The sequence below is a fragment of the Penaeus chinensis genome, chromosome 16 (genome assembly GCF_019202785.1).
Source record: "Penaeus chinensis breed Huanghai No. 1 chromosome 16, ASM1920278v2, whole genome shotgun sequence".
Lineage (NCBI taxonomy): Eukaryota > Metazoa > Arthropoda > Malacostraca > Decapoda > Penaeidae > Penaeus > Penaeus chinensis.
Window position 1 is genome coordinate 34,242,650 of NC_061834.1, and position 17,500 is coordinate 34,260,149.

General features: G+C 37.9%; 3 protein-coding genes across 3 annotated transcripts in view; 2 read left to right on the top strand and 1 right to left on the bottom strand.

The window, feature by feature from the left end:
* The window catches only part of LOC125033568, an 11,786-nt gene extending 8,624 nt beyond the window's left edge, over positions 1-3,162 (bottom strand). Inside the window, exon 1 of the mRNA XM_047625185.1 lies at positions 834-3,162. The gene's annotated coding sequence lies outside the window, so the exon portion shown is untranslated. The remainder of the gene's footprint in view (positions 1-833) is intronic.
* Positions 1-10,151, top strand: part of LOC125033567 — a 14,833-nt gene extending 4,682 nt beyond the window's left edge. Inside the window, exons 2-9 of the mRNA XM_047625184.1 lie at positions 3,210-3,306; positions 3,446-3,568; positions 3,695-3,838; positions 4,035-4,144; positions 4,243-4,718; positions 9,408-9,527; positions 9,709-9,831; positions 10,012-10,151. Coding sequence (XP_047481140.1) covers positions 3,223-3,306; positions 3,446-3,568; positions 3,695-3,838; positions 4,035-4,144; positions 4,243-4,718; positions 9,408-9,527; positions 9,709-9,761 — 1,110 coding nt within the window. The 5' untranslated portion in view covers positions 3,210-3,222 and the 3' untranslated portion in view covers positions 9,762-9,831; positions 10,012-10,151. The remainder of the gene's footprint in view (positions 1-3,209; positions 3,307-3,445; positions 3,569-3,694; positions 3,839-4,034; positions 4,145-4,242; positions 4,719-9,407; positions 9,528-9,708; positions 9,832-10,011) is intronic.
* A 2,449-nt stretch (positions 10,152-12,600) lies between these two features.
* On the top strand, positions 12,601-16,094 carry LOC125033569. The gene is made up of 6 exons (XM_047625186.1): positions 12,601-12,739; positions 13,906-14,025; positions 14,202-14,324; positions 14,470-14,613; positions 14,788-14,897; positions 15,015-16,094. Exons 2-6 carry the CDS (start codon positions 13,942-13,944, stop codon positions 15,481-15,483), a joined length of 930 nt encoding a protein of 309 aa, XP_047481142.1. The 5' UTR covers positions 12,601-12,739; positions 13,906-13,941; the 3' UTR covers positions 15,484-16,094.
* The last annotated feature ends 1,406 nt before the right edge of the window (positions 16,095-17,500 follow it).

Consider the following 17,500-nt stretch of genomic DNA (forward strand, 5'->3'; position numbering starts at 1 on the left):
TTATCATTATCATCATCATCATCATCATCATCATCATCATCATCATCATCATCATCATCATCATCATCATCATCATTATCATCATTATCACCACCATCAACACTATTATTCACTTTATTACTATCGATATTGTGATTTTTAAAATCATTGCAAATGTTTTTACCATACATTTGATTTATTAAATAATTAAGTAATTTGATTTTGAATCTTAGAGCATTTTGAACACTAAATCACAATCAGAATGGATGGCTGGTCTCCATTATCGTTCGAAGTATGTGTTATTCCCTGATAAAGAGTTAATATACATGTGTATGTGTATGTATGTGTATGTATGTATATATATATATATATATATATATATATATATATGTGTGTGTGTGTGTGTATGTATATGTATGTATTGTTCAGTGGCTTATCATTATATCTTACTCTTATACGGTTTTGATAGTGGACAGTGAACGTAAGTGTGTGGAACTCTTAAGATTAGATACTATAATTGTATGTATATAATATTTGGATGCTGAAGTAGTTCCGTTTTCTCAAACATCTCATAATATGATTATAAGTATATATACACATATATATGTATAAAATGTAGGTTTTGTGTGTGTGTGTATGTTTATATGTATGTATGTATATATAGATACTATATATACATTTATATCTATATATAATGCGTGTGTGTGTGTGCGTGCGTGCGTGCGTGCGTGCGTGCGTGCGTGTGTGTGTGTGTGCGCGTGCGTGCGTGTGCATGTCTGTCTGTGTATGTGTATTTTTATATACATGCCTACTCGGCAGAATAACAAGCTTTTCAGCATTATGCAGTGACTTACTCTCCGAGATGCAGCCTTCCGTCCCCGAGATGCAGCCTTCCTCCTCAAAGCTCGTTGTTGCTACTGGCTCGATGCATCGATACCAGAGTCACAAGATAGTTGCATTTTTACACTCGGGTCCGTTGGGTTAATTAGCTTCATCATCAAACTATCACCATCTTTTAATGTACAATAATTGTTACATCCTCTACATGAGTGTTTAATCATTAGAATCCTTTTATTGAGTAAAATTAGTAAATGGTGGAGTCAACTGCGGCTGCCTCACCAAGGACACATTAATTCAGTGTGCGATTCGCTCGGGACAAACACAGCCGCCACAGAACACGGTGTTTGCCCTGGGAAGTTGCGAACCGGCACGCAGTGTTAATAAGACTGATATCATGATGAGCATCATTCACATTTCAAATGATTATTTAGAAATCGGTAAACGAAATTTTCTGTATAGTAAGCTGCCCCGACTTGTCGCCTTGGAATACATCGAGCAATATAAGCTTGATCTCGGATTATTTGCCTCCGGTACCGTCTTGTCGCCGCCGGTTCACGATTGGCCTAATTTTCCAAGGGGTGTAGCAGAAATTTCTTACTCCTGCCTGAAACTGTTATAAATGTACGGTTAGCGCCTATTTGAGGAAAATTAACCCTTAATATTAGTGGCCAGCCATTCTATTTTTGAAATTTGTATGACAATGAATTATATTTGTGTACCATATAAAGATATGTTCATGTGAATTTATTGTTTTGGAAGCAGTTTTTAATAAGGGTATTAGAAACATTTTGAGAATCATGATGGATAATCATACATGATGGATACGAGTTATATTAGGGAATTAATTATTGTTGTAGTGATAATTATAACAGTGACGATTCAATTATTAACAATATCTTTCAATTCAAACCACTCCCTTTGTTGCTTTATACTTTCTCTCTTTAACCACTGAAACCGGACTGTCTGCAGGCCGGCCGGGGTTACATCCGGGGAGGTACTTTCTTCCGCTGCCCGCTGTGCCTCCGCCGACTGACCCCGCGGCTGGCTCTTAATTCAATTTGATTAACATGCCCTCTGATTATTTGTTTCACTTTACATGTTCCTAAATTTGACTATATGTTGGCAATTATAGCAGCTATATCTTTTGATAATTTAAATTTATACGAGAGATTGTACCAGAAAAGCAATTGCAGATCATAAACAAGCAGCGTGTTCACGTCTTGTATCGTCTAAAAATATATATTCAAGCAAAGTGTTTAGTTTATTTTAATATGATTACAGTGATGACAAGCACATGGACCTGGAATATAAATACAAATTTCGCATATAATGGGCAAATATATTTTTTGTAAAATTATAGGTAGACGTAGGTTTGTATTAAAGTATAGTGAAGTCTTAAACCATATTTCTTTTTTAACATAGTTATTACAAACTCAAAAGAAAAAAACAAACAAATTCCAATGCAATAGCAACGTGAAACTAGCAAAGCAGCTTCTGTATCCTTTGGCACTGTGGCAAAGGACAACTCACTCTAAATTACATGGAGTAAGAACGAGTTTATATTATTTCCATACATGGCGATAGATAAAAAGTATGTCTAATATGTCTATTTTCATTTTGACGATAAATAGCCTTTTAACACCTTACATGATGGATATATTTTAATACAATTGTATTTACAAATTTTCTTCGTATGATTATATGATGCATTAGCTGCAACCATAATAAAAAAATACGCTTTGTCGATTTTTTTCTACATGTCACGTGGTTGAAAGAGCCTAAATGGTTATGTGCAGGATGCATTGACTGGTGCAATTCCTTTATCAGAGCCCTCTTTTAGCTACCAGTAGAACGAGTCAATTTACGATAGTAACTCTTACGAGGCGAGTCACCATCTCTTTGTGAATCCCAGTTTCCCATCGTTGGTAAATGCGATGATAACTGACTGCTGGTAAATGCGTCAGTTAGTGAATCCGGCCCCAGGCCGACAAACAACCCGGCATCAAGGTTTAATAGTAATTTTGGGGGCAATTACCCCCAAGACTCTGATTGCCACCCTCATGGTCTAGCTCCCCCCCTCCCCCCAAGAGCCATACTCCCACGATTTTTTGCCGAAATTAACCTTTATAGCTCAAGTCGTGGCTTTAAAATGCTTCTAGTATAACTACTTTTCCAAAAAAAAAAAAAAAAAAAAAAAAAATCTCGGGAGGGCTCACAGCGCCTCAGAAACTGATTGTGCTCGCTTCACTCTCCAGACACCCCCCCCCCCTCCCCCCCCACACACGAAAAAGATGAAATGACTCCTCTGTAGTCATGCCATGTGAAGTAAGATGAAACTAGATCAGAAATTAGCTTCCAAATCTGTTTCTCCCCCCTCCACATCACAACAGTGCATTTGGTGCCATGGGGACCCTGCGTCAGGTGTTGGAGGAGGAGCTCGAGGCTCTCAGGGACAAGATGACCCAATACCTGCCTTACTCTGCTGGGGTAAGCACTATTTTCATTATTTTCAGGCATCCAAGAACTTAATGTGATTTATCTCATGTTATTAAATATTTTGTTTCCAGTTTACCGAGGGTCGATTAAAGTTACCATAGCTTGACAAAGTGATCTCCTTTCCCGATAGATCCACGGGTTCATCGAGGTGATACTCAAGTGCCAATTGCAACAGATACTTGACGTTAAGGTGTACATTCCCGATACCCCTCAACCTTCGTCTCTTGTTCTGATCACACCCTCTTGTTCTCAAGTATGGACGTTTCATACACGTGTGTAAATGCGTATGTGGTTGATGATGGTAATACTGATTGCAATAGTAAAGACCGAATACCAGTTCTAATAGAATGACCCTCAACGCCTTCTTCCATCAACACAGCCAAACATACAGAGTGTGACGATTTTCTGGGATACAGAGGAGGAGAAGGACGAAGATGTTGTAAGAATGCTGAAGACATTGCCTCACTGGGACTGGTCAGCCCCTATTTACTTCAGACTTAATCCCACTGCTGTTTACAATAAGGCTAGTAGTTCATTAAGAAAGAGTACAACTTTAGTTTGCTTAAAAAAGAAAACTGGCTCTATAACAGTCATTTGTTTTGACGAGTATATTTCAGATGTCAGTTAGTTTCTATATTTGCTCTGTGAATTTTGATGAAAAGGCTTCATCAAAAGTTCAACCAATGTGTTAGAAGTCTGATATTATGTCTAATTTGCAGTTGCAACAATACATGGCGGATGGAATGCTTACAACTGCACAGATGCGTTGTCACAAGATAATTGATGGGCATCTTTTTTCCTTGGACAGTCCAGATGTTCCACATTTCGAGTAAGATTATATTGTGAATGTTAGCCATCAGTCTGTCAATGATGAAAGCCATATAAATTGAATCTGGAAAAATTGAAATGTATACATTATATCAACAGAATCCCTGAAGGATTTTCGATCAACAGTCTCCAACCTGAAGACATACCGACAATCATCTCAGAATGGAAGAGCAAGTGGTATGAGACCGAGGCAGGCCTGGGGTCTCTCTTGACCAAGTTGCCATCAGTGGCCATCCGCAGTCACCAGACAAATGGCAATGATGATTCGGCCTCAGAGCACTCAACAGGACGCAGTCTAGTCGCCTTTAGCTACCTATATCACATCGGCTTGTTGGCCAACATCTTCACCATGCCTGAGCACCGGCGAAGTGGGTTGGGCAGGGCAGTGGCGCTCACCATGGTCGAGAAGCTCCGCCAGAAGAAGCTGCCGGTGCGCTCGGTCGTTGACGGCTCCAACGGCGTCTCCATCAGCTATCACCAAAAATTGGGTTTCAAGAAGCAGTGCAACATGAAAATATTCCTTATGTTACCTGTTGGAAAGACGATGGAGGATTATAAGAATGTATTACTGTTCAGTAAGTAATACTTCAATTTAAGATTCTTTAACAAATAACATATCAACTAATACAATAACTAGAGAATGTGAAGTCAAAATTGTAGAAACCAGAAATTAGGAAAAGAAGTGAGTTGCATCTACATTTCCAAGGTTATATTTAGAATGGGGTTGTTTCCAACTGCATTAAAAGTGGCCCAATCTGACTGCAGGAAATGCAAACAACAAGTATTTGAAAATAAGATTCATGATTACCTCTGCTCTTTGGATTACCTAGTTTATTTCATAGGTCAACAATATAGAATAATTTTTATGTCATTCTTTTATTTCTCCTTCAAAAGCAGGAGGTATGAAAGAAATCATAGATTTTTCAAAAGTGCACTTTCTGTGTTGGCAACAGGCCATCATCAGTAATAAGGCCTATTTTTGTAACATTTCCGAAACCCCTAACACTTTGACACACTCTGATACATGTTTGCCCTTTATGCACACATTATTGGAACCTGTTGAAACATCTGGATACGGTTTGATACACTCCGGCCAGCCAATTAAAGTATGATATTTTTCAGATTTCATGAAGTCTCGGATAAGGAATTATATTTTCATTGATTACGAATCGCATCGCATTTTTTTTTTTTTTCTATTATATACATATATAAAGATAACTTATTTCAATACTTTGTATGTCAGTACAAACTTTGATGATATCGTGATTTGTAGCTACCGTAGTACTACTTGAAAAAATCGTTAGGGGTTTCGGAATGCTACAAAAAGGCCTTTAGTAAGACCCTTTTTAGAGCAGCAATATCTGTTATGGCGATGTGTACCATATTAGGAATTCAAGTCAAATTTGGAAAATCGCACTTATGTGTTGTGAGCACGATTTATATGTATAGGGTGAATTACATATATGATCCACATATTATGGAAGATTATCAAATAACTGCAGTTTACATGCCTTCTGTGATATAAATGAGAGCCACTTTGTTCAATATCGTTGCTCCAGTGACAGTGATCTGTTTTCCTTTGGCCAACCGCAATGGTTATATGTCTGAAATGTCTGATATGTGTAATTAGAAATGGGAAAAAAAAATAAAGCACCTTCTACCTGGACATCAGTCAGGGGTTTGAACATCTGATAACTGAAGATATATATGAACGTGTAAGAGATCCTCGTAAACGAAAGGTCACGTCAACAAAGGCCTAGAGCAACGGATCTCAATCTAGTGGCAATGACTAGGGTCTAGTGAGGCCACAGTGGGCTGCAAATGTTGAGATTGTATAACTATTTGTGATAAAATATTTTGAGTTCTTGTGAAGTTTTCTTAACAAACAGAATCCAGTTGATGCTCTGAACTCACTGTAATGATAGCGCTAATTCGGCACATTTCAAATGCATTAGATACCAGAATCACAAGATATTTTTAAGGTATTTAAGCGAAGTTCAATATATATTAAATCGAACATCAACCTTATGAAGAGGCATCAGTCAAAGGGAGTATAAGAAGTACCGCGCAAACATTTACATTAACGATGAACTGTATTCACAGTGATGAATGAAGAAAAGTATGAATGAGAATGAATATCTTCACAATACAAGAAATGTATTTAACCGGTTTCGAAAATACGTATATCTGACGAAGATATACTCGAAACCGGTTAAATACATTTCGTGTATTGTGAAAATATTCGTTCTCATTCATTGTTTTTTTTTCATTTACACTACGGACACAGTAGATCATTTGCCAACAGACGAAACATAAAGGATGCAGAATATCTAATATACTAAAATAAAACTTAAATATTATTATTTTTTTTACTATAACACGGTTGCTTCATCATGACAAACAACTTGGACATTTGCTCTCACCTACGGTATGTTTAGCATGCGCAGCCCTGTTTAAAATGGGTACGAGATGTAATTTAAGTGGGTAATTATAAGTTGTTCTCGAAGGCTGATGAAAGGAGTGTTCTGTATTAAGTTAGTGTATGTGTGTGAGTTTATATACATGCCTACTCATCAGAATCACAATCTTTTCAACTTCATGATTAAGTGTGACTTTTTTCTCCTAGATGCGCGTTCTCTTACCTAATACAAGAGTCACACGAGACTTATTTTTTACACTCGGGCATGCTAGGTTAATTAACTTAACTATCAAACTATTACCTTATTTTAATGTAAAATAACTTACACCCATTTCCAGAGTGTTGTCACAAATCAACAGAATCCTTTTATTGAGTAATATTAGTATTATAGTCACTACATCTGCCTCACAAAGGACGACACACTGACTTGCAATTAGGCGCTCGGGACAGACGCAGCCGCCACAGAACACGGTACTTGCTCTGGTAAGTGATGAACCGGCAGGCTTTGTTGATAAGGATAATACTATAGTGAGCATAAGTTACATTTCACATATTCTGTTTTCGGTGAAAGAAATTTCCTGAAAAATTCTAAAATATCGAAAGTTATGTGATTCATGCCCTGTCTCGTTTTTTTAACTTGCGATGGCTTGAAATTTAGGCTTTTATCACCTGTCATCATCAGAAATCTGATTAAGAGGAACACACTTCAGCCAGTAACAGAACTGCCATTTTAGGCCTTATGGTTAGATTCCAAACACTTTCCATGGGGTGTTAGAATGGATACATATGAAAAAGCCTTCATTTCCGATGGCCTAAATTTGTCTAGAGAAAGATAAAGCCTGTCGTTTGATTCGCTGGATGGCACATAATTTGATGCGCTGTGCCATATGTTTGGCTCCACCATATTCCTGGGAATCTGCAGTTTATATTTATATTTATATATATATATGTATACTTATATATATATATTTTTTTTTTTTTTTTTTTTTTAATGATATCTTGTTTCACCATTACTCACTACTTTGAGTTTCTAAATGTGAAAAAATGCAGTTTATGTAAAATGCAAGTTCAGATTACTATTAAGTGTTATTATAGCTGTGACTTGTTAGAAAACATCTAAGATATCTAAGACCTTTTTGTAGCATTCCGAAACCCCTAACGCATTGATACAGTGTTTGAAGTTGTATCACAGTCGCTACAAAACACGATATCATCATATCATCGAAGTTTATACTGACATACAAAGTTTTGAGAAAATATGCAACGGGAGTTACATAAGGGTTTGGATCTTATTGTATCCACTGCGAGTCAGTTCCGTGTCCAAATCAGACAACTGTGTCAGACATGTATTTGATTTATTAATTGACTTGTATCAACAAATCAAGATGCACAGAATTTTCTTTGATATTTTTTGAGCTTGCAAGGTTATATCATAGACGTACAGAATGATTTTGAAGACATCCTACCGAAGTCAATACCACGTCGTATGACTCGGACTCGAACACGTTGGAAATTCTTGTATTTGATGTACTGCTAAAAAGGCACAGGAGCATTTTATGCACATTTACAATATAAAAGTTATATAAAGAAACTTACGTTGCGATTCATAATTAATGAAAATACAAATCCCTCTCTGAGAATACGTGAAATATATGTGATTGGCTGCCCGGAATGTATCAAACCATATTAAGTTGAAGGCATACTCTGATATAAACGGTTAGGGGTCTCGGAAATGTTACAAAAAATGCCTCCAGTAAGCAACCCTCAAAACAGCAGTTCATTCGGACTTTTAAATTTGAAGATATCATTCCTTCTCTATACGAATTATAGCCACATTATGGTATGGCTTTACTGTTCTGTATTAAATTGTATATGTTCATTCATGTTTGCCACAGAGCGGTTTGAATATGACTCCACTCCCAAAGCGTAGCCCCGCTCCCTCGATTCCTGGCGTAGCAAGAGTTGTGATAGTGGAAATGTGCTTATTCTTGCCTGAAACAAGAATAAGATTATTGCTATACATCTGTTTGGGGAAAATGACCCATGGCATATACAGTGGTCATTCCATTTTTATTTTCTTTATAAGAGTGAACTATATATAAGTGCAATTAATATATACATGTACATATATATATATATATATATATATATATATATATATATATATATATATATATATATATGTATGTGTGTGTGTGTGTGTGTGTGTGTGTGTGTGTACATACATACATATATCCTAATGACATGAAAGCAGATTCTATCAGGGTATTAATGAGAAAAATGATGGATTGTCGACAAATTTTATTTCGTTTCATACACAATGAAGGCTAATTTGACGAATTAAAAACATTGATGTAATGTTAACGGCAGTGGAAGCAGATGTAGCAGTGATATTAGTCATAATAACAGCAACAATTTTAAATATCAATATCTTCCAATCCAAACTACGCTGTGCTGTGCTTTCCCCGACTCCTGACTTCGCGGCCGGCTGCTCACAAAACTTTTTCCTTTGTGTTTCTTTTATACGCACTTCGATTATTATGATTAACTTCATATATTTCTTTGTTCAACTGTATATGATGATAATTTTAACAGTTATGTATTTTGATAATTTAGACTTTATAGAAGCGATCTAAACGCTGAATGTGTTTAAAACAAACGGAGGAATGCAGCAAAGTAACAGGTTATGTAAGCGGCAAGGCAGGTGCAGTGGCCAACAGAAGCAGTTGCAGAGGATCCAACTTAGGCCGACAGATAACCCGGCATCAGTGGGAAATATTCATTTCTTGTTAACTTGGAACAAAACTAGGTGACAATTTAATGCTTAAGGCGTTTCCCCCCCTAGCAAACAACTCCACGTCACAACAGTGCCGTTGGTGCCATGGCGACCCTGCGTCAGGTGTCGGGGGAGGAGCTCGAGGCTCTCAGGGACAGGATGACCCAATACCTGCCTTACTCTGCTGGGGTAAGCCCTGTTTACCTTATCTTCAAGAATTCATGGCCTAGTATTATTAATCTTATAGCCTCCCTTAATTTCAACTATTCAGTTTAAAGATGTAAAGGGTTGATTAAAAGCAAGAATAAAAGTTAAATAGAGTTGATTAAGAGATAATGAGATTGATTAAAGTGATCTCCCTTCCCAACAGATCCACGGGTTCATCGAGATGATGCTGAAGTGCCAATTGCAAAAGATACTTGACGTTAAAGTGTACATTCCCGATACCCCTCAGCCTTCGTCCCTCGCTCTAGTCACACCCTCTTGTTCACAAGTATGGATGCCTCATACGTGTGTGTGTGTGTGTGTGTGTGTGTGTGTGTGTGTGTGTGTGTGTGTGTGTGTGTGTGTGTGTGTGTGTGTGTGCATATGCAGCTAATGATGGTAATACTGAACGTAAAAGTGTAGACTTAATAATAGTATATAAACTCCAAATGCCTAATTCCACCAACAGCCAAACATACAGAGTGTGACGATTTTCTGGGACATAGAGGAGGAGGATGACGAGGTTGTAAGAATGCTGAAGACATTGCCTCACTGGGATTGGTCTGCTCCTACTTACTTCAAATTTAGTCCTACAGCCGTTTACAATAAGGTCAGTAGTCCATTAAGAAAGAGTGAAGCTTTAGTTAGCTTATAGAAAAGGAAACTCTGGCTCTCTATATAAAAGTCAGTTGTAGTGATGTGTATATTTCAGATAGTAGTTAGTTTCTATATTTGCTTTGTGAATTTTGGTGAAAATGCTTCATCAAAAATTCAACCAATGTGTTAGATGTCTGATATTGTGACTAATTTTCAGTTGCAACAATACATGGCGGATGGAATGCTTACAACTGCACGGATGCGTTGTCACAAGATAATTGATGGGCATCTTTTTTCCTTGGACAGTCCAGATGTTCCACATTTCAAGTAAGATTATATTGTGAATGTTAGCCTTTAATCAGGTAATTATCAGTCTGTCAGTGATGGAAGCCATTTATGTCGAATCTAGAAAAGAATATTAAAATATACACATTATATCAACAGGATTCCTGAAGGATTTTTGATAGACAGTCTCCAACCTGAAGACATACCAATAATCGTCTCACGATGGAATAGCAGGTGGCATGAGACCCAGGCAGGCCTGGAGTCCCTCATGGCTAAGTTGCCATCAGTGGCCATCCGCAGTCACCAGACAAATGGCAATGATGATTCGGCCTCAGAGCACTCAACAGGACGCAGTCTAGTCGCCTATAGCTACCTATATCACATCGGCATGTTGGCCAACATCTTCACCATGCCTGAGCACCGGCGAAGTGGGTTGGGCAGGGCAGTGGCGCTCACCATGGTCGAGAAGCTCCGCCAGAAGAAGCTGCCGGTGCGCTCGGTCGTTGACGGCTCCAACGGCGTCTCCATCAGCTATCACCAAAAACTGGGTTTCAAGAAACAGTGCGACGTGAAAGTATTCCTAATGTTACCTGTTGGAAAAACGATGGAGGATTATAAGAATGTATTACTGTTCAATAAATAATACTTCCGATGATCAGTGTGATTTTTTAAAACAAATCACCTAATACAATAACCAGAGAATGTGAAGACAAAACTGTGGAAACCAATAATAAGGAAAATAGATGAGTTGCGTCTACATGATTTCCTCTGCTCTATGGATTACCCAGTTTATTTCATAAGTCCACAATAGAAAATATTTTATCTGTCATTCGAGGTAGGAGTATTAAGAGCAATCTATGATTTTGGAGAAGTAAACTTTTTGTGTTGGCAACAACCCGTCATCAGTATTAGTAACAACTTTTTCAGAGCAGCAATATCTGTTATGACGATGTGTGCCGTATTAGGAGTTCAAATCTAGTTTAGAAAATCACACTTTTGTGTTGTGAACACAATTTATATGTATAGACAAGGTCAGTTATCATATAACTACAGTGTACATACCCTGTCTTCTATAAATGAGAGCCACTTTGTTCAAGATCGTCTCTCCTGTGGCAGTGATGTGTTTTCCTTTGGCCAGCCACAATGGTTATATGTCTGAAATATCCGATATGTGCAATTAGAAATGAAAATACTATAAAACACCTTCTACCTGGACTTACGTCAGAGGTGTGAACATCTGATAGCTGGTATGGAGAGACCTATGAACGTGTTATAAGAGATCTTCGTAAACGAAAGGACACGTTTATCGGGTGCTGCGAAATAAAGCTCGATCATGAAAATAGGCTTCCATTTTTAGACTATGTTGTTTGGCCGTTTGTATAAAACTAAAATTACACAAAAATAGAAACTTCGAATACGAGTTCCTGTATCCATCTGGTAGCCCAAATTAATGGTGTTTGACGTATATCACTAGTAGGGATGTTTGGCAGAGATCAAATCGATGTTTTTTAGGTATATTAGCTAAGTTCAGTCATATATTGTTCTCCAACACCACTCTATGAAGAGGCATCAGCCAAAGAGGCCGTAAGAAGTGCCGCCCAAACATTTAGATTGGGGATGAACCGTATTCATATTTATGAATGTAGAAAAGGCATGAATGAGAATATCTTCACAATACAAGAGATGTATTTAACCGGTCTCGAATATATCATGAATTTCTGAAGATGTATTCGAAACCGGTTAAATGCATCTCTTGTATTGTGAAGATATTCATCCTCATTCGTATCTTTTCTATTTTTACACATCAGATCAATTGCCAGGTGGAACATAAAGAGTGCAGAATATCCAATATACTGAGATCAGATAAGTATCTTTTTCTTTATTTTTTTCTGTAAAACACTCTTGCTTCATCATGCAAACATCTTGGACATTCGCTCTCTTTTACGGTATGTTCTGACATTTACAGCCTTGATTAAAATGAGTACGAAATGTAATTTAAATGGGTAATTATATATTGCTCTCGAAGGCTGATGCAAGCTTTTCAACATCATGATGAAGTGTGTCTTGCCCTCCTAGATGCACGTGCTCTTCCTTAATTAAAGTATGCTGTTACTACTGGCTGTATGCATCGGGTAATAGAGTCACAAGAGACTTGTCATTTTTAACTTCCATAGTGTTGTCTAAAATCAATGAAATCCTTTTATTAGGTAAAATTGGTATGTGATAATCATTGCCGCTCCCCACTAAGGGCACACTGACCTGCATTTAGGCGCCTGGGACAGTCGCGGCCGCCACGGCACACGGTACATACTCTGGTAAGTGATGAACCGGCACGCTGTGTTGATAAGGATAATATTATGGTGAGAATAAGTTACATTTCAGCATTCGGTGAAAGAAATTTCCTGGAAAAATCTAGAATATCGAAAGTTATGTGATTCATACCCTGTCTCGTCGTTATTTTGACTGCCAGAAATTCAGGTTTTTATCACCTGTTATCATATGATATCTAGCTATGAGGAGAGCAACACTTCACCAAGCTTGCCGTTTCGTCGTTGGGTTCACTTCTGGCCTTATGATTATATTCCAAACACTTTCCAAGGGGCGATAGCGTGGCTACACATGAAAGCTCTTATTCTTACCTGAAACAGTTATTAATGTAAGGTTATTGCCATACATGTATTTGGGGAAAATGCCCCATGGTATTTATATCTTTTATTTTTTATGAGAGTGAACTATATGTAAGTGAAACTGATATATACATACATGCATATATATATATATATATATATATATATATATATATATGTAATTACACAATATATATATATACATATATATATATATATGTACATATATATACATATACATATATACACATACATATATATCCTTACGAACATATTGATTTAGAAACAGTTTTTATGAGGGTATTAATGAGAAAATGATGGATTGTCAAGAAACATTAGCTTATACACAATGGAGACTAGTTACTTATACGAATTAAGAATATATATGTAATGATAGTAGTAGTTGGAGCAGAAGTAGCTGTAGCACTAGTTATAATAACAGCAACGCTTTAAAAAGTAGTGTCTTCCAATTCAAAACTATGTTGTGGCCGGCTGATCACAAGGGTTTTTCCTTATGCTTGCATTTATTATTATTATTTTGTATACGCACTTCACATGTTTCTTTGTTTAACTGTATATGTCGATAATTTTCGCAGCAATATCATATGATTTAGACTTTATGGAAATTATCGTACCTCTGAAAGTGTTTAAAACAAACGGAATAATGCAGTAAAGGAACAGGCAAGTAGTTTGCAAAGGCACCTGTGGTATATTGGCCAGCAGAAGCAGTTGCAGAGTATCCAACCTAGGTAGGCCGACAGATAACCCGGCATCAGTGGGAAATATTCATTTCTTGTTAAATTGTAACAAAACTAGGTGACAATTTAATGCTTAAAGGCGTTTTTCTACCCTAGCAAACAACTCCACGTCACAACAGTACCGTTGGTGCCATGAGGACCCTGCGTCAGGTGTCGGGGGAGGAGCTCGAGGCTCTCAGGGATAGAATGACCCAATACCTGCCTTACTCTGCTGGGGTAAGCCCTGTTTACCTTATCTTCCAGAATTCATGGCTTAGTGTTATCAATCTTATAGCCTCCCATAATTGCAACTATTCAGTTTAAAGAGGATTTATTAAGAGCAAGAATAAAAGTTAAACAGAGTTGATTAAAAGATGAAGAGATTGATTAAAGTGATCTCCTTTCCCCAACAGATCCACGGGTTCATCGAGATGATGCTGAAGTGCCAATTGCAACAGATACTTGACGTTAAAGTGTACATTCCCGATACCCCTCAGCCTTCGTCCCTCGCTCTAGTTACACCCTCTTGTTCACAAGTATGGATGCCTCATACGAGTGTGTGTGTGTGTGTGTGTGTGTGTGTGTGCATATGCAGCTAATGATGGTAATACTGAATGTAAAAGTGAAGACTTAATAATAGTATATAAACGCACAACTCCCCATGCCTAATTCCACCAACAGCCAAACATACAGAGTATGACGATTTTCTGGGACACAGAGGAGGAGGAAGACGAAGATGTTGTAAGAATGCTGAAGACACTGTCTGACTGGGACTGGTTTGCTCCTATTTACTTCAAATTTAGTCCTACAGCTGTTTACAATAAGGTCATTAGCTTATACAAAAGAGTGTGGCTATAAGTTTTCGTTACCTATTTTTCCTGTTGTTTTGATAATCATATTTCAGATGACAATTAGTTTCTATATATGCTTCATGAGTTTCGTGAAGGGCTTCATCAAAAACTCATTCAGTGCGTCTGATACTGCAATACAAATTTTCAGCTGCAACAATTCATGACGGATGGAACGCTTACGACTGGACAGATGTGGTGTTACAAGATAATTCACGGACATCTTTTTGCAATGGATAGCCCAGATATTCCACATTTCAAGTAAGTTTATATTGCAAATGTTAGCCATTAAGTAGACGGAAATCAGTTAATCTCCCATGAAAATCATGTATGCTTAATAAGGTAAAGGATTTGAAAATGAGCATATCACATCAACAGGATTCCTGAAGGATTTACGATCGACAGTCTCCAACCTGAGGACATACCGACCATCGTCTCACAATGGAAAAGCAGAAGGCTTGAGACCCAGGGAGGCTTGGAGTCCCTCGTGGCCAAGCTGCCGTCCGTGGCCATCCGCAGTCATCAGGCAGACGGCAACGACGATCATACCCCAAAGGATACGACCGGAAGCTCTCTCGTCGCGTGGAGCTTCCTTTATCACATTGGTATACTGGCCAACATCTTCACCATGCCCGAGCACCGGCGCCGCGGTCTGGGTAGTGCAGTGGCGCTCACCATGGTCGAGAAGCTCCGCCAGAAGAAGCTGCCGGTGCGCTCGGTCGTTGACGGCTCCAACGGCGTCTCCATCAGCTATCACCAAAAACTGGGTTTCAAGAAGCAGTGCGACGTGAAAATATTCCTCATGTTGCCTGTTGGAAAAACGATGGAGGATTATAGGAATGCATAACTGTACAGTAAGTAATAGTTCAGATGATCAGTGTGAGATTCTTTAAAAAATTACGTATCAAATAGTACAGCGAACACAGCACCAGGAATGAGGAAAATGAATGAGGTGTATATGTTTCCAAAAACCTGATATGTTTTGATTTGCATTATAAGTGTCCCGATCTCTGATTGCAAGAAGATTCACGATTATTTCTAAATTCTGAATTGATTCAGAATGTTACATTCTGCTTTCCTTGAATCCTGCAGCGACATTGCTTGATGATTTTCAAACACTGTTAGATACAGATTAAAGTGCATAAACGATTTATTGCTATAAAAAGTAACACTTGTAGGTATTTCTAAATATAAAGGAAAGGGAGGACAATTGAAAGAAAACTTTAATTTTGCAAAAATGTATTTTTTGAGTTGTCGACAAGCTGTCATGAGCACTGTCAAAGAATCTTTTCAGAACAGGAACATCTGTTATGACAATGTATGCCATATTAGTTCAACTGTAGGCTGGAAAACCATGCTTCCCTGCCATAAACAGGATTTACATTTGTTTGTGGTATGTTTCAAATATGTAGTATGTACAACGAATAGAATGGGTATATAATAAAACAGGAAATCTAATACCAGTTTAATTCAACTCACTATTAGAAATCAAGGTAATCACCACCAGGAATTACTATTTAATAACAATGTTTACTTCGGATACGCAGTATCAAGTATAAAAAGTATAGAATATAACAAAATAATATATATATACGTACACTCGTTAAATCTCTGCATAATTACATTGTGTTATTTATGTACACTTTGGATAACCATTAAAAATTTACTTAAAAAAGGAACACATTTAGTTAACCTTCCATACTACGTGCAGGAAGGGGCCCCAGTGTGTTCCTCATTCCGTAAAGATAAACTTATCAGTTAAATACAGTTGACACCGCATTTATGGGTGGCGAAAGAAAAACTCTTTCTGCCCAAGTGGTAATACGTCTGAAAAAAGGACATTTTCTGTGCAGTTGGAGGAGAGTGCGGTCTACATTATCCCAATCGATTTTATGGCTTAAAAGAAGATTAGATGGTTATTAAAGGATGGTGGTCAGTCGTATTATACTCTACCATTTGTTCTACTATAATTTATGAATTCAACAAAATTAATGTGCTCGGTGTAACAGCTATACCCCCACCCAGAATATACCCAGGGTTATTTATTTTAGGCAAGGCTGTTATTTGCCCGTGGTATAAGTTAGGTTAGGCCGGTTTATACCCCTGGGAAGTTGCTACCTAGGATTTTTATCAAGATGGAGTGGGGCCGTCAGTGTTAAATAACCTTGCCAAATATAGTTAACGGAGGAGTTAATCTGAGCGTTTTGGACGAGGGAGACGTGCAGGGAATGAAGACCAAATAATAGTTTCTATAATCACGACTCCCAACATCTAATTCCACCAACAGCAAAACGTGTAGAGTGTGACTATTTTCTGGGACACAGAGGACGACGATGAGGATTTCTAAATATGCTGAAGCCATTGCCTCATTGGGACTGGTCTGCTCCTATTAGTACCACTGCTATTTGCATTAAGGCTTTTTTTTTTTTTTTTAGCTAGTTTCTTATTTAGTTGGCATTTTCCTGATCATGCTACATGGCACTCGACGGACATCTTTTTTTCTATGGACAACACAAATGTTCTGCAATTTAAGTAAGAATTTATCGTGGACGTTAGTTACTACTTATATAAATAAATAATAAAAGATATATATGCAAACATTTATACTGAATGAGGAAAAAGGATTTTCGAGTGAGTCTCTGACACACCGACCATCGTCTCGGAGTGGAAGTACAAATGGACCGAGACACATGCAGGCCTGGAATCCCTCGTGTCCAAGCTGCCGTGGCCATCTGCAGGTACCAGGTAAACGGCAACGATGATTCCGCCTCACAGGACTCAGCTCCTGTCTCCTGGAGCTTCCTATATCACATAGGATTCCTGGGCAACACCTGCACTGGTGCCGTGGGCTGGGTAGGGCTGTG

Coding starts and splice junctions, on each gene's coding strand:
- LOC125033569 (XM_047625186.1), top strand. CDS start 13,942: ATGAGGACCCTGCGTCAGGTGTCGGGGGAGGAGCTCGAGGCTCTCAGG. Junction 14,026..14,201: donor ACCTGCCTTACTCTGCTGGG/GTAAGCCCTGTT, acceptor TTTCCCCAACAG/ATCCACGGGTTCATCGAGAT. Junction 14,898..15,014: donor CCAGATATTCCACATTTCAA/GTAAGTTTATAT, acceptor TCACATCAACAG/GATTCCTGAAGGATTTACGA.